Source organism: Petromyzon marinus, chromosome 16 (assembly GCF_048934315.1).
Source record: "Petromyzon marinus isolate PM22_M1 ecotype Great Lakes invasive population chromosome 16, UKy_Petmar_22M1.pri1.0, whole genome shotgun sequence".
In the NCBI taxonomy this organism is placed as follows: domain Eukaryota; kingdom Metazoa; phylum Chordata; class Hyperoartia; order Petromyzontiformes; family Petromyzontidae; genus Petromyzon; species Petromyzon marinus.
The window spans coordinates 15,376,251-15,395,620 of record NC_133682.1 but is presented as its reverse complement, the minus strand read 5'-3'; the positions used below and the strand labels follow the sequence as shown (position 1 = coordinate 15,395,620).

The 19,370-nt window shown below is 48.8% G+C and overlaps 1 protein-coding gene across 1 annotated transcript in view; it reads left to right on the top strand.

Annotated features, from left to right (window-relative positions):
• LOC116942794 (endothelin-converting enzyme 2-like) overlaps window positions 1–19,370 on the top strand; it is a 58,421-nt gene that overhangs the window by 21,074 nt on the left and 17,977 nt on the right. Inside the window, exons 3-14 of the mRNA XM_032955060.2 lie at window positions 146–370; window positions 1,474–1,601; window positions 2,241–2,387; window positions 3,881–3,946; window positions 6,271–6,441; window positions 7,671–7,810; window positions 9,220–9,334; window positions 10,968–11,075; window positions 13,276–13,374; window positions 14,747–14,824; window positions 15,667–15,770; window positions 18,025–18,132. Coding sequence (XP_032810951.2) covers window positions 146–370; window positions 1,474–1,601; window positions 2,241–2,387; window positions 3,881–3,946; window positions 6,271–6,441; window positions 7,671–7,810; window positions 9,220–9,334; window positions 10,968–11,075; window positions 13,276–13,374; window positions 14,747–14,824; window positions 15,667–15,770; window positions 18,025–18,132 — 1,489 coding nt within the window. The remainder of the gene's footprint in view (window positions 1–145; window positions 371–1,473; window positions 1,602–2,240; window positions 2,388–3,880; window positions 3,947–6,270; window positions 6,442–7,670; window positions 7,811–9,219; window positions 9,335–10,967; window positions 11,076–13,275; window positions 13,375–14,746; window positions 14,825–15,666; window positions 15,771–18,024; window positions 18,133–19,370) is intronic.

Here is a 19,370-nt window from a genome sequence, read left to right as displayed (position 1 = left end):
AAAGGAAACCCGTGCGGAACAGGGGGAGATCATACAAACACCGCGCAGAAATGCGCCCAATGCCTGTACGTTTGGAAAAAAAATCGTCTGCCAAACACTGATCGACTAACGAATACTCGGTGATTCTTGTGAAATGTGTCCGCAGAGCCCAAGAAGGAGGAGCCCAAGGCTTGCATGAGCGAGGTGTGCGTCAGTGCGGCGACACAGATGCTCACCTACATGGACCCAAGCGTGCCTCCCTGTGACGACTTCTACCGCTACGCGTGCGGGCGCTGGGGTGCGCGCTACCCGCTTCCGGGAGGGAAGAAGCGCTGGAGCGTCTGGGACATCAGCTTCCATCACAACCTGGAGCTCATCAAAAACAGGCTCGGTACTTTTCCCACTCGAATGCAGAACACTGCTGCACTCACGTGGGTTTCGTCTTCGGATATCACTGAGAGTCAAGGGCGCCGGTGTCATGTAGACAACGCAAACTAACAATGAGCGAGGTTGTGAAAAATATAAGCAGATGACTCGCCTCCATCCCATACCTATCCCTCCACATAAACAACTACAAGTATTTCGTTTACACATCCCATCAGCCAAACAGGCCTCTGGGAGTGCGTTATTTCAGCAGCATTGGTTCAACACAAGCAAACTCTGGACCAGTTTCGACAGTCATTATCTCACCAGCAGAGTCAGACTTGCTTAAAACAATGCTTGTGAACTGCCAGATTATTTTAATAGGTAAAAACTGGTTTTGACATTCAGTGTCTCATCAGCAGAACCAGGATTGAAGAACTGCCAGAAGTTTTTTATTGGCATGGACCTAGATCTCTGTCAGACGTGGGTCCAAGTTCAGCTCAAAATGCGCTTTTGTGCCTTCAATTTGCCGCAGAGTCAAACGCAAGACAGTGCCGCTCTGCATTTGTCACGGAAATGTGGGTAAGAATATTTGAAAGCAGCAGTGAGCCCACGAATCTGCGCAAGCCAAACACGAGATTTGGTTTCACATGACAATGCCTTTCATAGGCCAATGAAGAGCAACTATTGGACGTTAATGTATAAGCGATCTAGCTGTTCAGTTTCTTTGCCTGAAAGTTGGTGAATTGAAGATACAGCGCCTTCAATTTTAAATTTGGAGCAGTGCAACATTTTTTTGTCAATTTGGTGTTTGTAACCGCGGTCCTATCTTTTAGCTTCCACTAATCCATTAGGTGTCCGCATCTTCAGTGGTGTGTGCAGATCCAGTTTAGCGCTGCCCATTGCTTTCTTGGAAGATGGAAACCATGCGGTGTGGTGGTAGACTGACTGATGAGCTGCGTGTTGTGGAAGTTATGTGGTGTGGTGGTGGGGTCACTGATGAGCTGTGTGTTGTGGAAGCCGCGCAGCGTGGATAACGTGTTTATTGGGCGCCCGCCACTTGAATCCTCCAAGTTGGTTCACGTTGTTTTGCGACGAGCGTTAAGGAGCTGATTTGTGCTGCGTACGTAGAGAACGGCACGTTCGACAAAAATAAACGTCTGGCCGCGTACGACGCCCAGGCGTTCTACTTGGCCTGCATGGACGAAGAAAGAGTCGAGGACGTTGGGGCTACCCCCCTGCTGGAGCTTCTCAAAGAGGTGCCGTCCTCGCTCGTCGCCTCACTCAGCGGCAGTGCTGTCGGGGACCGCGGTCACGTTGATACCTGGTGGACGGGTGTCTGGTGGGCGGGTGTCTGGTGGGCGGGTGTCTGGTGGGCGGGTGTCTGGTGGGCGGGTGTCTCGTGGGCGGGTGTCTCGTGGGCGGGTGTCTGGTGGACGGGTGTCTGGTGGGCGGGTGTCTGGTGGGCGGGTGTCTGGTGGGCGGGCGTCTGGTGGGCGGGCGTCTGGTGGGCGGGTGTCTGGTGGGCGGGTGTCTGGTGGCGCGAAGGGAGCCTGCGAACGCTCCTCTTGTCCATCATGATATAAGGGACCGATATCGCCGGTCTTATTTTCCACGGGGTTATCCACACATTTACCCCACTTACCCGCGAGTAAAGATTGATGACAATTGGAGCCGTTAAGTAAAGACTTTGGGGAAGAGTTGCAGATGACAGCGGATAATTGGGATCTTTGGGCTGCGGGTCAATAGGAGATTTCACGGCCACTACATAAGCTCCTGTGGATAATTGGAGTCGTGGATAATACGAGTCGCGCATAAAAGGGTCACGGATAAGAGGAGTTCTGGGTTGCGAATCTCCTGCCACACCGTTCACGTCGGCTGGTTGTGTGTGGTTGCAGTTTGGTGGCTGGGGTGTTCTGGGCAACTCCAGTCACCTGAATCTGACGGAGCTGATGATACGTTTGTCACGCAAGTTCTTGTCTCCAGCCATCTTCGACATTGATGTTGTTCCTGGTATTGACAGCCCAGGAATGTATTTTATAAAGGTAGGTCTGTCGTCTGTGATGAGATTTTTGTTCAAAATATCAGCATTACATATGAGAGCCAACCCAATATTAATATGTCCACTAGTTTTTTTTTAACTCAGTCTGAGCATAAATGACGAAACGCCAAGCACCCAGCAATAAACAGTGGGTGGGTGAGTGTGAGTGAGTGTGTTTTCTCGGCCACGATCATGCCCTCCCTTCTCTATGTTTGCGAAACATGGACTCCCCCCCCCTATTGGCAGTCGCCTTCCAGCAACAATGGAGGGCAGATGAGCGATGCTCACAAGAACGAGCCGAGCACCAGGTGGCTAAAACACAGCAAGTTGGCACAATAGGGGGTACAGGTGGTGCATCGGCCAGGCATCTCAGTCAATGGAACCTGGGTCTGCCCCGTGGCCTGCCAGCGGGCGTTCGACACTTCACGTGGCCTTAACGTGCACATAGCCTGGCACAGGCGCCGTGGTGATATCACCGCCACTTAGTGGCAAATGCCGGTTGTTGTTGTTGAGTGTGTGAGTTGTTGTGAGCTGTAGCGTGGTGGTTGGGATCAAACAGTGTGGCTAAAACCAAAGAGTCAGTCTTGTGAATGATGGCAGCCAGATGTTCAGGAGCTCGATGCCAATGTCAACGTGTGCTGGCCACGAGGGGTTTTCAGGAGAGAGTTTGTGTAGTTTTGTTCTCCGTTGAAGGAGTATCAACCACAACGGTTTATTATATTTTCCATCGTTTGGGCTGCATGGCCACAATCGCACGACCGTGGCTTACCCTTAATTTTCTCCAATTATGAAGAAGATGTGCACATCGGCCTGTTGATGTTCTGATACGGATGATGGTTCCACCAGTGTCTTCGAAGAGGAATGTCAAAGCCAGAAGTTGTGCGTTATTTTGGGTATCACAACTAACACTGCCATGTGGGAGAAATGGTCGTCGTTCATTTGAATTCACGTGATCAGGAGAGGAATAGATGAATGCATTTCATGAGCACAATCACCATGGTAGTTACCAATATGTCCATTAAATTAATACGTTAATGATCGTATAATGAAAGATCATGTCACTTGTTACAAGATGATGTGACACGTGATAACGTGGTATTGTTTATAAATGTATTTTAAACATGAATGCAGTTGAGGCAGAATACCTCCAGAGAGAACAGGCCTGCCTTGCCTGGGCAAGAGAATCTGGGCAAGATCGGGTTAAGCTCCAGTCACCCATCAACATCAGAATAAGCCCGATGAAGATGGGTGATTAATGATGAGATTTTGTTTTTATCTGGTAACTCCTTAATAGCGACACAACTTATTTACATACGAGATCTATCGTGTCCCTCGGCCTCAGATGGACGGACAGACAGACGAAGAGGGCTAATGCATACATGCTTTCAGGCTGAGTTGAAATTTGTAAAATTATTTATTATAATGTTTTAGCTTTGCAAAATAAGAGCAAACTGTAACATTTCACTCACGTGAATGTGTTCTCTTACCGGCTTTCAGCTTTCTTCACCCAAGTTGAGTCTGCCATCACTTTATTACTCCAATAATCCCGTGAAAACGAACAAGGTAAGCTATGGTGAAATTCTGATTCAAGACACTCCACAGACTCTCCCCCTCATCTCATTGTACTCCCCTCCACGCACTCCCTTGCCTCTTATCTCCCTCTACTCCCCTCCACGCACTCCCCTACCTCTCGTATCACTCTACTCCCCTCCACGCAATCCCCTACCTCTCATCTCACTCTACTCCCCTCCACGCACTCCCCTACCTCTCATATCACTCTACTCCCCTCCACGCACTCCCCTACCTCTCATATCACTCTACTCCCCTCCACGCACTCCCCTACCTCTCATATCACTTTACTCCCCTCCACGCAATCCCCTACCTCTTATCTCCCTCTACTCCCCTCCACGCACTCCCCTACCTCTCGTATCACTCTACTCCCCTCCACGCAATCCCCTACCTCTCATCTCACTCTACTCCCCTCCACGCACTCCCCTACCTCTCATATCACTCTACTCCCCTCCACGCACTCCCCTACCTCTCATATCACTCTACTCCCCTCCACGCACTCCCCTACCTCTCATATCACTTTACTCCCCTCCACGCACTCCCCTACATCTCATATCACTCTACTCCCCTCCACGCACTCCCCTACCTCTCATATCACTCTACTCCCCTCCACGCACTCCCCTACATCTCACATCACTCTACTCCCCTCCACGCACTCCCCTACCTCTCGTATCACTCTACTCCCCTCCACGCACTCCCCTACCTCTCATCACTCTACTCCCCTCCACGCACTCTCCTACCTCTCATTTCACTCTACTCCCCTCCACGTACTCTCCGACCTCTCATCTCACTCTACTCCCCTCCACGTACTCTCCTACCTCTCATCTCACTCTACTCCCCTCCACGCACTCTCCTACCTCTCATCTCACTATACTCCCCTCCACGTGCTCTCCTACCTCTCATCTCACTCTACTCCCCTCCACTCACTCTCCTACCTCTCATCTCACTCTACTCTCCTCCACTCACTCTCCTACCTCTCATCTCACTCTACTCCCCTCCACTCACTCTCCTACCTCTCATCTCACTCTACTCTCCTCCACTCACTCTCCTACCTCTCATCTCACTCTACTCCCCTCCACTCACTCTCCTACATCTCATCACACTACTCCCCTCCACGCACTGTCCTACCTCTCATATCACTCTACTCCTCTCCACGCACTCCCCTACCTCTCATCTCACTCTACTCTCCTCCACTCACTCTCCTACCTCTCATCTCACTCTACTCCCCTCCACTCACTCTCCTACATCTCATCACACTACTCCCCTCCACGCACTCTCCTACCTCTCATATCATTCTACTCCCCTCCACGCACTCCCCTACCTCTCATCACTCTACTCCCCTCCACTCACTCTCCTACCTCTCATCTCACTCTACTCCCCTCCACGCATTCCCCTACCTCTCATATCACTCTACTCCCCTCCACGCACTCCCCTACCTCTCATATCACTCTACTCCCCTCCACGCACTCTCCTATCTCTCATCTCACTCTACTCCCCTCCACTCACTCTCCTACCTCTCATATCACTCTACTCCCCTCCACTCACTCTCCTACCTCTCATATCACTCTACTCCCCTCCACTCACTCCCCTACCTCTCATATCACTCTACTCCCCTCCACTCACTCTCCTACCTCTCATCTCACTCTACTCCCCTCCACGCATTCCCCTACCTCTCATCTCACTCTACTCCCCTCCACGCACTCTCCTACCTCTCATATCACTCTACTCCCCTCCACTCACTCTCCTACCTCTCATATCACTCTACTCCCCTCCACTCACTCTCCTACCTCTCATATCACTCTACTCCCCTCCACTCACTCTCCTACCTCTCATATCACTCTACTCCCCTCCACTCACTCTCCTACCTCTCATAGCACTCTACTCCCCTCCACTCACTCTCCTACCTCTCATATCACTCTACTCCCCTCCACGCACTCCCCTACCTCTAATCTGACTCTACTCCCCTCCATACACTCCTCTACTTCTGCCATCTCTTCTCACTCTCCTCTCTATTACCGTCATTCTCTACTCCAGCACGCAAAGCTCTCTGTCTCAACCTTCACTCAAGTGGGAGGTCGCTCATTTCCCCTGCTCCAGTTCAAGTCCAGGAGTTTTGTCCTATTACCTATCACCGGCAGCCTCTCTCCCTGAGATGAATAGGCACACTACTCTCTGTACAGAGTCTAGAGGTGTTCTCTCATTAGGGGCTATTTTCAATGTGAATCCTGGCTGTGTAGACTCGTGCATTCTTCTCATTAAGAGCTGCTGTTGTAATGCATAATCGTGATTAACCTTTGGCACGTTATTTCTTTTGCAAGATACTGCCTGCATACAAAGAGTACATGATGCGTGTGACAAGGCTGCTGGGTGGAGGAAATTCATCATGCGCAGAAATGGAGAAGGTGCTGGCATTTGAACAGGATTTGGCCAATATAATACCTGACTCCAAGGTTGAAGGCTCCGTGAACATGACCATTCCGGATTTCCAGGTATGTTGCACACTCTCATCGAGGAACAAATACACCGCAATCCCCCACCGTTCTTTTTATTGCAACGTGGAAACCTCTCCACTGGCAGTGTGATTGTCTCCTAGATGAATCGACCACAGAACGGGTCTAGAGGACTCAGCTCCACTCTCTTCCCCACGGGCCCCAGCAGAACCCCGATTAATGCCGTTGCCCACAAATCTCCCATCATCTCCATTCCCAAGCTCGTGCAAACCTTGCTCAATTCAAGGAGAGCGATATCTCTTCTCGAGTACAACTTTGGTGGCTGTGCTGTTTGTTGCTGGCTCATGTGTCCTTGCCGTTACTGCAAAATTATGGATAACGACAAGAGCAGGGACGAACAGGGTAAACGTACACACGGGTCGTGGAGGTTTCTAACGATGTTTAACTCAGCTTGTTTGTAAAGTCTGATTCGCGCGGTTGAATACGGACAGTGGAAGTTCAACACACACACGTATATTGGAGGATACGAACATTTGCACACGAGATGTTATCCAGTTATCGGTCATTTTCACGCGCACCCAAACCCGCGTGCACGTTCTGCGCTGAGCACCGCCCGTGATCGCGTCTTTGTCTTCGTGGTGACCTCAGGCCGTTCCTGCGAGCGAGGCTCCTAACCTGCTCCATTCTTGGGTCATCGTGTGGTTACACAAACGTCCCTTTGAAAACTTGACATCCAAACTGTCGACTGAAACCAGGGTAACAAAGTTGTCAGAATGCTAAGAATAAGTTGAAAGGAATCATAAGTCTACTTACAGGATGATTACATCCTTTGAAGAAGAAATTTGCCCTTAACAAATACAATTTGAAACTTTAATCCCCTCGTGGTTTAATCAGTAAGGCGAGACAACTTGTCAACATAGGCCAAAACTTAGTCATGCGGCCCGACATGGACACTGTCCCGCTATCGCAGAGAGGGGCAGAACCTAGACCAGCACAAGCCACATGGAGCGAGTGAGAGCCACGTGGAGCGGGTGAGAGCCACGTGGAGCGGGTGAGAGCCACGTGGAGCGAGTGAGAGCCACTTGGAGCGGGTGAGAGCCACGTGGAGTGGGTGAGAGCCACGTGGAGTGGGTGAGAGCCACGGGGAGTGGGTCAGAGTCACGTGGAGCAGGTGAGAGCCACGTGGAGCGGAGTGTCCAAGGCACGGTTTGTGGCCGCATGGCGGCAGGGTGGGCTCATTGTGACGCCGCGCGTTTCCGTGCCTGCAGAAGGCGATTCCCTTCCTCAACTGGACCCTGTACCTGAGTGGACTGTTCTCCAATGGGACGTACGAAACCCAGCCCCTCTTCATTGACTCGGTTCCCTACTTCAAGAAATTGTCCGATTACGTGAAAAAATCTGACCCAAAGTAAGTTAACCGGATGCCATGTTGCAGGAGTTACTGTCACAACCCAGCTTGTTTAAAAGTCAAGAGACACGGCATTTGTACGCGGTGATAATCTTCGCAATGGGCGGGTTTTCAACAGCTCGCAGATTGATTGTGCAATCCATGGTTGTGCAGCCATCTGCTGGCTCTGCAACAGGCCCCACGCGTCAGGCACCATTCTGGCCACGATCAGCCCGGCCAACAAAACCAAGGCAGAGTGCCCCCCCCCCCCGTGTACCCTGTACAGGCTGCCGCGCCAAACGTCGCGAGGCCACCACGACACACACAGCGGGGCGGTGTGGCCGGCAGCCCCTTGTGTCTGTCGAGTGCTCACGTTTATTACAACGCACCTGGTGGCGCTCATTTGAGGCCGAGTCGAACTGAGGGGAAGCCACAGGACCGGCTCAGATATTTGACACCAATGTTGACCGTGAGTGGGAATCGAACTCGCGGTCGCCGACTTCCATGGCGAAGTATGCCAACCACTCCACTGCTGTTTCTGGTGCACACACACACACACAAAGACACAAAGACAAAGATCCCCCGTATAGCCTTAACAGGCTGTTGGTGCAAGTGCTGTTAGCGAGCACCTATGAAGGCCGGCACGGTACCGGAGGAGGTGGGTGGCCAGCACCACGCCTGACCGCATTTGTCTCTCCATTGGCAATGCTTTTACACACCGCACCAGGTACTCATTTAAGGCTGAGACGACCTAGGGGAGGCCCGGGACCGGTTCAGATAATCGTCACCGGTGTTGGGTGTGAGCGGGAATCGAACTCGGGTCGCCGGGTTTGTAGCGCAGCGCGCTAACCGCGACACCACCGCTCCCCACACACAAATGGCACGCGTGCACCCATCTGCATCTGTGTGCTTGCGAGTCGGATCGGCCTGACGCTGCTGCTGTCCAGACAAGCGTTGTCGATGTCACTGCCGGACACAACCTGCAGGGGGCACTAGGGGACCGTGGTGCCTTCATGCTTTTGATGGACAGCAGAAGGGGACCACCCTCTGATGACATAAACTTGTAAATCGCAGTTGCTGAGCACATATCAAATTGACAAAACGCTCAGCGGCCAGCCGCAAATGGCACGAATCAAAGTTTTCATAGGCAAGAGCATAACACGGGAGGGAGGGAATTCCAAAGTGGAGGGGTCCGGGGGGAGGAGCTGTGAGAGCAGTGGAAGAGGCCGTGATGTTTTACAGCATGTTGGTGCTCCACTCATCTCTTCACTACGTGTGTGTGTGGTTCTTGTGCTATGCACCAATTCTATTTCCGCAAGTTAACACCGTTACACCGACAGCTGTAGCGTTTAATGTCACTTGCTGCCCCTTGAGATGGTCGTGGTTGGTGCACGTCGTTATTAATGTTCTCGAATTCCCCATGGTGACAGAACACTGACCAACTATGCGCTGTGGATGCTCATCCAGAAGATGATCCCCATCTTGGACTACAGATTTAGGAAGGCCGCCCTCATCATGGCGGAAGCGATTGATGAGACCACGGAGGTGAGTGAAGACAAAACACGTTAGGACGTGTTCGGGTGGACACCTGCCACGGTTGGACCCAGACAAGCCGCAAAATTGGCGCCTGTGTTTGGGTGGCAGGAATTGATTGTACCGAGATCTGGTAGCATCGCGTTGAACTTCGCAGTTTACTGCAAAGTTGTGTTCGAGCTAGGCTGACTGAGAACTGTGTCTGGGTTTGTTCTGTGAATAAGGTCACGACCCAAAGTTATACAGTGTTTAAGACTTAATCTTTAATGTTCAATTGCCCAACACGTGTACAGAAATTGTGGCGTCCCTCCAATTGAAGACTCGTTGAGGAAAGCATTTGATTGACACGAGCAGAGATGAGAAATAAAAAAAATCAGTCCAGGTTAGCAGGGGACTTGGCATAATGTTAATGATTATCAGGCAGCTTGTCAGTGATTATGACTGTATTGGGGGTACACCAGTGGTGCACAGTATTAAAAAAAGCTAATTTTTTGCAATTATTTATTTTCCCGCGATTCGCAACCCTAGTCGTACAATCTTGCGGGGGTGGTGGTGGTGCATGAAAATCAGTTCTCGTGATGTCGAAGCAGTCGGAAAATGAATGTCGGATCAAATTTAGATTTTAGACTGGTTTATGAGGACCGGTGTGTTATGCTGCATCAGTGTAATGCCAATACGTCCATTTGTTGGATCGTGAGGATGGTAGAGAATTACGATGAGCATGGCTCCTTATCTAGGGGAGTGATGAGGCAACGTGACTCCCTGCTCTAGGGGAGTGATGAGGCAACGTGACTCCCTGCTCTAGGGGAGTGATGAGGCAACGTGACTCCCTGCTCTAGGGGAGTGATGAGGCAACGTGACTCCCTGCTCTAGGGGAGTGATGAGGCAACGTGACTCCCTGCTCTAGGGGAGTGATGAGGCAACGTGACTCCCTGCTCAACGTGAGCATGGAGGCAGTGCTAATCTCCTGTTTACAGCCCTGAGCCAGTGGTGGAAATTGTGCATTCCTATAAAAGGCACAAGTCTATTCACAGGACAACCACTGTTGACTTTCCCACAACGTGGTAGCTATTTTACTGGCCCCATAGGGATGATGGGCCGAGTCAACTCCCAAACAGGATTTGAGCTCGCAACCTCCCGATTGTGAGCCGCTCACTGTGCCGCTGAGCCATCTGATGGGTTCAAGTATTCAGTCTCTGACGATGAGATGCAGCCACCCAGAATATTACTGAGAAGCTGGGCGATAGCGATAGGATTGTAGACCGAGATGGGTTTTACTTCAGGGTCTTCATGTGGAGGAGGGAACGGCAATCGTTAAACATTTCTCACACCTCCGATTAGCACGGATGGCTACGTACGTGTGAAAGAAGTTCAACATACTTATGTACATAAATTTAGGATCTGTAATCAAGCCACGGTAATCCTGCGTGCTGCACTAGACGCGATGAATAGTTATGTAGATCCTGGGGACCGATCGTTGTCTCGTGGGCTGCAATCAGTGAGCATGGACTGAGCAAACCCTTCCAATTAAACTCTCCGAACGTGCAATGTTTGGCACAATGATGGTTGCGCATGACAATGACTCAAGACACATTTGGCCGGAAATGCTGGGTGAAGCGTGGTGCGATGATTGTGATGTTGGCAGCCTGTGCGCCGCTGGGAGTTCTGCATGGATCTGGCAGACAAGTCCTTGGCCTACGCCCTGGGGGAGATTTTTGCGATGAAAGAAATCACGGCGAAAAGAAAAGAGGATGTAAGTGCTCTCCTTTTGTTCTGCGGTTCAGATCTCCCATCGTCAACTGCAGTTCCATTCTTAACTCCAGCACGTGCCATACGCTGGTTGTTGTGACATTGGAACTACGGCACACGTAGGAAGGATGTCATAGCGCTGAAAGAAAATTCAGCTGTGGTTGAAGGAGCTTACTCTTATTTTTCAGTCGAATTTGTTTAAAATTTTAACTTTAGACTTTCTCAATGATCGAGCCCTCTGCCACCATTGTTGCACGGAGCAAATCGTGTGCCTGCGTTTTCCTTGCTTGATCGTACAGTTGCGGCAATGTTAAATATTAAACCCGGGATTAATTAGAACCAATTTTACTGGAATATTTCCGCGCGGTATGGATACAGGTCCTGTTAAAATACGTCTCCAAAGATTCCAGAGCGATTATTTGTTCAAAGGACGTGGTCATCCGATAAGTAGACTTGCGGCGACTTTGCCTTATCTTTGGCATTTTCTGCAACGGCGTTACTCCCAGTTTCAGTATCCAGCTTTGCATGTTGCCTCTCCAAGTAGATCTGTGTTGAGCCAGATGGTAATTCAAGAGACCAGAAAAGGAGTTCCATTTGTAAGCACAACATGGGGCACCAAAATTACAAAAACAAAATGGATAAAATATAACTTGCAGCAATCAAGCAAAGAGGATTCAGGGCAACTCTCTATTCAAAATATTGTAAATCCAAAACAGTGCAGACACAATGATAAATTACATGTATTTTTTTTTTCATCCTGTAAAAAGTTGTAATGGACAAATTACTTTTAATTTGCTATTCATAGCAAAATGAAAATTATGTTACAGAAACATCGATGTATTAATAGTGATGATTGTACTCGTATGTAAACATACAAGGGCGCCTGGTATGGAGGAGGTCGTGGGTTCGATCCCGTCCCTGATGCCGGTATATTTGGAGTTTGCGTCTCTCTCTCCCCGTGGTCGCATGGACTTTTCTCTGGGTCCTCGGGCTTTTCCTTCCATATTTAGAATCCAACGTTTCTTTATAGTATTTGGCTGCTATACATTTCCACATGATAAGCACACTTCGTTGAGCTATCATTTGTGAGCAGGTCGCTTCTGAAAAAAAAAGCTACGTAGCTCACTGGGCCTTACCTGGTAAAGTAAAACATGGTTTACTTTAGTTTACAATTATGCTTGTCAACACACATGTTAGTCTATATGAGAAGGTGAGTTGAGCTATTTTTTACACCAGCAGTAAATCGTGACATCGTGGCAAGGTGTAATTGTGACGCAAGAGTGTAAAACATTCACTAATCACTATCAGAGAATAATCCCGCCCTGAACACTGACACAGCCACATGTACAGACCTCACAACCGCACACGAGCAGCGAGGCTATAAATGAATACTGATCAGATGTTTTTTAAATACATTCCCGTGAAAAAAACTAAAGCTCATGTAAGCTCAAAGATGGTGGCTATGCACGTGGCCTGTAACCCAGCTCTGGAGGTACAGAGGGCTGGTGGACCATCGCACACATGTTTGTGATACTCCCTTCCCGTGGGTGTCGAGTAGGTGCTGTACCCTGGCTGTTCCAGGAACACCTGGGACAGCCGGTGTAAACTAATTTCTAATTGGTTTCCTCCCACACATAAACGCTCATTAATTGGCTGAAAACACGTCCGTATAAAGGGGACCGCGCAGAGCTTGGGAAATTGTTGGTAACATCGGCTCACTGCGTGGCTGCTGCTGTTGCATTCCTGCTTGTCTGTGGTTCCTCCTCGTGGCGCCTTTGAATCGCCCTCTCCCGTTGAGAGCGAGCGACTCCTGTGCAGCGCTGGCCCCGCATTAAAAATTGAGATGACTCGTTATTATTATCATCATCATCATCAGGTGCCATGTTCATCACAACTCTCCCCGCACGTTGAATAGGATCCACGTTATCTCCATGGCCTTTGACATATAATTTAAATGTTAATTGAACATTTCTTCATAAGTAGTAACTTTATAAGTTGTCAATAAACGTTTCTTAAAAGTTTAATACAAAACGTATAATATATACCAAAAGCCTTTGAAACGTGTGATTTTCATTTTTGGTTAATGGTGATGACCCCCCAACGGTCCAATTAAGCATCATTGTCTAAGAGAGACGTCGGTACTGTCTCTGCTATGGACGTTTGTATTTTGTACCGTTTAATATACGGTGTCTTGCGTGGCTTAGGTGAAGAAAATGATCGACAATTTGAAGCACGCCTTTAAAGATAATCTGGATCACCTACCCTGGATGGACAACAAGACACGGCTCGCCGCGAAGGAGAAGGTAGTTTGCGTGATCCTCGGTGTTTGTGTCGGAGCTTGGACGACGCAACTCCCCCACTGCCCCCAGGCGGCAGTGGAGTGGCGATTCCGTACGTTATCTGTCAGTCTCGGAGAGTTCGGCAAAGAGTTCGTCTTAACGCCTACGAGCAGCTCTCTTTCTCTCTTTGCGTGGCTATGAGCGACGTGACCACAATGCGAATAATGCGGCCCCACTCGCCGTTGCAACGGGCGTAGATTTCGTAGCAGGGTGCGCTTTGAGTCGTGACGCTAAACGCGGCACCCGAGTTTTAAACGACGGCGTGTGACGTCGCTCGCCGTCAGCCGTGGCCGTTGTCTCTAAACCGGAGGTCGCAGCGAGCTACTAAACTCGTTCTCCTCCAGGCCACGCTGGCTTGTTACGTTTCATTCTCGAGTTCCTCCTTTCTTTTGCCAATCCCACTGTCAGAAAACGTCTTCTAATTTCACCGTGAAAAGTGTCATGGAGCCACCCCGCCCGGTCCGACTCCCCTTGTTTATACGTATCCCACTAATCTTGATTTGAAGCTTTCGTGACTGCAGAAATCCATACTCTTTGGTTCTTTCGGTAGAGTCACGTAGCTATAAAATAAATTAAATCACGTTTCGGGCGCACAACACAAGCGTCCGTCATCAGGTGATGGATGCTTTCCCACCTGATGATGGCCGCTTGTGTTGCGCCCGAAACGTCGTGATTTATTTTATTTTATACCTACGTGACTTTACCGAAAGAACCAAAGAGTACGTATCCCACTACTTTGAGTAAACTTGGTGTGACCATTCTTGGGGACGGTGTTGTCGTTTCTGCGTGTTTCATTTAAGCATTACTCTGTAAGAGCTTGGATGACCATGTACACCGAGTCGATTGCTCGTTCACACTCTCCAAGGCCCGGCACAATGTCAGTGGAGCTGTGTTGGTAGTTCCAGTGTACGTTGGGCACTTTTAGCAAGTAAAGTTTCGAAGCATTGTGAATTGTCTTTTTATGTGCTGTGGAAACATATCCAACAAATTGCCATGGTCACCAATGTTATCCAATAAAATTCCTTGAATCGTAGCAGTGACTCCTACATTATGAAGTTTGTTAAACCACTCTGGTCTGCTCAACAGCAATTACATTGTACGTATGTATGCTGAACTTACTTCACACCGTACGTAGACAATTGTGCTAATTGGCCCTGAGGAAAACCACATTTCAAATTGCTCTAAAATGTCGCCTTCAAATTCGTTAAAGTGGCTAAACGTTCAAGGTGAACAGTCCAGAATGAACGTTGTTCTGTAGACGTGGCTTGCCACCACCACCACCACCAAAGAATGGAATGATATCTATGGCATTTTGCATGCGTCCGCTTTGTTTCAGGCAAAAAACATCCAGAGTGCGGTTGGTGAGGATGACTACATGGAAGATGTCTCGAATGTGGATATGTTCTACGAAAATGTGCGTATGGGGGAAGCTCCTGGCAGTTGTGATATTCACATCATACTATTTATTGCTTTGAAAGTCGTTTATTCTATAGTCCAGTAAAACCTCTCAAAGCCAGACTCGAGTTAGCCAGAAGTTAGGGTAAGCCAGAAGGCTTTGCTAAATAAATAAACAAATGCACGAATAAATAAATAACACACGAGCTCCGATTGGTGTGCCGTTTGTACGCTGATGAAGCTGGGTGCACGAGGACTACCCAGCCGTGGTCACGATCCGTGGTCACGATCCGTGGCCACGCCCCGTGGTCACGATCCGTGGTCACGATCCGTGGCCACGCCCCGTGGTCACGACCCGTGGTCACAATCCGTGGCCACGCCCCGTGGTCACGCCCCGTGGTCACGATCCGTGGTCACGATCCGTGGTCACGATCCATGGTCACGGCCAAGTTGTCGCAGCAGGAGGACGATGGTTGCTGTGTCCCAATAGAGCAATTTGCGGCCGTCATTTTTCAAACGTGGCAAAGTTTGGGCCATGACCGCATCATACGAGAGCTTGTTCTTGCGAATCACATCATGGGATCTTAAATGTCCACTGTGAGTAAATAACGTCACGGGATCTTAAATGTCCACTCTGAGTTAATTACTTCACGGGATCTTAACCATCCACTGTGGGTGAAGAAGATGGTGCGTAGTATTTTCACGGTCAACACCACACCACAGCAATAACCAGGACAGCCGCCGGGCTCGAACCGTGAACCTCTGCAACAAGCGGTGAAGGCGCTGCCACTGGGCCACCTAAATGCCACTCACCGCTGCCGGCGCTGACGCAGAGTGCACGTGTTTCCTTTCTGAAAACAGTTCAAGGTTGTTGAAGGCAGATTCTTTGAAACCATGGTCAATTTCTACAATTACACATCCAGAAGGACCATACGAAGCATGTTGGCCACCAGTATGCAATGGAGGTATGTACAGGTTTTGACAATTATTCTTAATGTTCTGCACATGACTAAAATATGTTTCGGTGCACCTAAGATGGTAGCCACTTGTTTTAGTGAGGAGTGAACTCACTGGTTTACTCCAGTCACTTGCTCAACGGTGGTGAGTCGCCTCCTTATCACGACTGCCATGCTCTTTGGTTCTTTCGGTAGAGTCACGTAGCTATAAAATAAATTAAATCACGACGTTTCGGGCGCAACACAAGCGTCCGTCATCAGGTGGGACAACCACAGCAAGAAACAAGAAACATTTGTTGGTTGTGTTGCACCCGAAACGTCGTGATTTAATTTATTTTATACCTACGTGACTTTACTGAAAGAACCAAAGAGTATGGATTCCTGCCGTCACGAAAACTTCAAACTACTACAATGGTTACTGTTCCCCTGAACTTCACCCGTTGATTCCTCCACCCGTGCCGAGCACTCGGTCTACCACACACTTTCATCTTGTCCCCACTGCGTCCAACCACCACACTGCATGTCACAACAACACACTCACCCACCTACTTACACACCCACCTACCCATGCAACACACTAAAGGTCACAACACACTCACCTACCCACCTATCCACTCACCACACCGCAGGTGACAACTACACACTCATCCAGATGAGACAAGAAGGCTCATCTGATCGAGTCGCTCACATTCCTGATTATTTTCTATTAACATGCTAATCTCTCACATGCAAATTTTCACCTGGCAGCCCTCTGATTGGTGGAAAACCAACCACCATCGGGTTGGCTGCCCACCACTTGCATTAACATTGGCTGCTGACATTTGGGCTACGCCCATTTCAAACCTTTATAAACAGTTTGCCTTTGAAAGCTAACCCCCCTTTTCCTGAAGACGACCGCTTGTGTTGCGATCGAAACGTCGTAGTTTTTTGTTATTTTCTTTGAACCTATCTATGTGACTTTACCGAAAGACCCAAAGAATATGAATTCCTGCAGTCACGAAAGCTTTAAGTCAGCTATTACGGTGCTGTACATTGCTGGCCTTGGTGCCTGTGCTTAGCAACTGTGAGACACTCAGAAATCTAAACAGCAGAATATTAAATGTTTTAGTAACATGTTTCAAAGCATTACAGATGGATAAGCATTACAGATCGGTAATAAAATTACTATTACCATTCTCAACTGGGCTTTAATTTTTAATGTCATGAGTTTTACGTCTAAAAATGTGAGATTATATTTTAATGATCGGTATTAGTGCTTGGGTTTGGCCATGTGGTGGTAGTTTAATGCCAGCATTCTTGTCATCAACTCTCCACTGCCCAAAAAGATCGTCACGTTGACACAAATGTCTTGTCCGCACGTTGCCAATGCGTTGATCACATTCTGACCGAAAAAGCTGCTCCTCACCGGTGGCTCGGGACGTTCCATGACTGAATTAAACATCGATACACGGCGACGTTTTGTTAAAAAGTTACATTCTGCTCATACTTTTGGTGGAAAAAAAGGTCATGAATAATTCAGAACCATTTATATAAACTAATGTCGGCTTATGTTTGGCGGCAGACTGTCTCACCACACACAATTTTCTTAATCTCATAAGATGTTGCAAATGTTTTCATTTAAACATGACATTAGCATCTTTCAGAATGTGTGTGTTTATATTCTTCGTTCTTTCGGTAAAGTCACGTAGAAGGGAAATATTAAAATAATAAAAATAAAACAATAAAAATTATCACGACGTTTCGGCCACAACGCACGCAGCCGTCCTCAGGTGAAGAACAAAGCAGTCGGAAATACAGCGTCCTAATGTGTGTGTTTAGTTGTGGTGACGTAACATCAGAATTATTTGAATTATTAAAATATGGACTCGCCCAATATTTTGGGATCAAAACTAATACGGAACCAACAATGCTTGCATGAAAGCAGATATCATGGGTTTCCAATTCCATGCCAACTAATTCAGTATGAATGTTTTGTTGCGCAGTTCCACAGCTGTGGAATGTGAGAAGGGTTAAACGACCTGCCACAACCCCGCCATGGGGTAATGACAGAGCCGTAGCTGCGAATCGCGTCGCGCGGATTGCCAGAGGGGGTTGAAATTAAACGTAGGAGTCCTGGCCTGCAACCTAATCGAGCCACAATGGGTGTACGTCCTCCTCTCTCTCGCTCGTGAACAACAATTTGGGAAATGGCCGCGAGGAAAGCCGCCAAGCAGTGGGTGTCTCGTGAGGTCGCTTTGCCGATGGCTGTGTTTGTCTCGCACAGGGCCCCAGCGCAGACCGTGGACGCCTTTTACTACTACGAGAGCCTCAACACGATGTACATTCCAGCCGGCATCATGCAGGAGCCCTTTTACCAAGATGTCTACCCCATGTATGGCCGCTGTTGCACGTCCACTGCTGTCCATTAAACGAAGTTTAAAGAGCTTTTAGTGTAACTAGGTGGGATCTCAAGAGACCAGGATGAATGAGTCTCGTTTGTAACAGGGACTTGGGGCATCAGTCTGCCAGTGGGGGCGATGATTGCTGCTGTGTGCCATGGTGGCGAGATGTTAACCACCTCACCTGGTATACAGGAGGTCATGGGTTTGATCCCTATCCTGACCTGACACCTATATATTTGGATTTTGCATGTTGTCCCTGTAGTTGCATGGATTTTTATCCAGGTCCCTTGACGTTTAGAAACATGCGTTTAGAGTATTTAGCTGCTATAGATTTCCACATGGTGATAAGCCACATTGTTGTGGCCAGGTCGCTTCTGAAAAAGAGCTATATAGCTCAGTGGGCTTTAACTTCAATTGAGTAATTTGCAGGGTAATTTTCAGATTTGCCAAATTTAGACCTGAACGCGGGCACACAAATGGCCCACTCTTGCGAATGATGTAGCGGGATCTTTAACGTCCGCTGTAAAGCAGACGCCGCGTTGCATTGTTACGGTCAACACACACCGCAGTGTTAACCGGGGTGGCCGCTGGATTCGAACCGTGAACGTCTATAACAAGCGGCAAACGCGCTACCCACCTCTGGGCAGCGTCACTGCCCGAGAGAACTGAAAATGTTCATTGTGGAAGGAACCCTCAATGTAAAAGAAATCGTGAAGCGTTGTTGTGGGGAATGTTAATAACAAGACGGCAAAAGCTCTGTTACCTGGCACTCAACCATCAGGAGTGCTCTATTAGCCGGCATCTGTCATAGATGGCAATGAAAGTTGATGGTCGATGGATGAGACTGGTGACAGAATAGCAACAAAACGAGGGAACGAGCTCAAGAAGATAACCACCACGCAGGTGGAGCGAGGAGAGTAGCTCATCTGCGCAGCGAGACGATTTGAGGCACCGCAACATCGCGAGTAGTTTGGTCATGGCTCCTGATGACGGCGATGAGCGTGAGATTTAACATGAAGATGAGGAGAAGCTCGGCATAGAGACGGGTACGACGTATGCCATCGAGGATCAGACAGAGAAGAGCAGCGAGGAAATAGAAAAATGTGGAGATTAATGGAAAGCAACGCAAGTAAACATCGTCCTCGAGACCCGAGCAGTGGCGATGCACACAGAGGGTAAACGCACGGAGGGTAAACGCACGGAGGTTTAAATGCACGGAGGTTTAAAT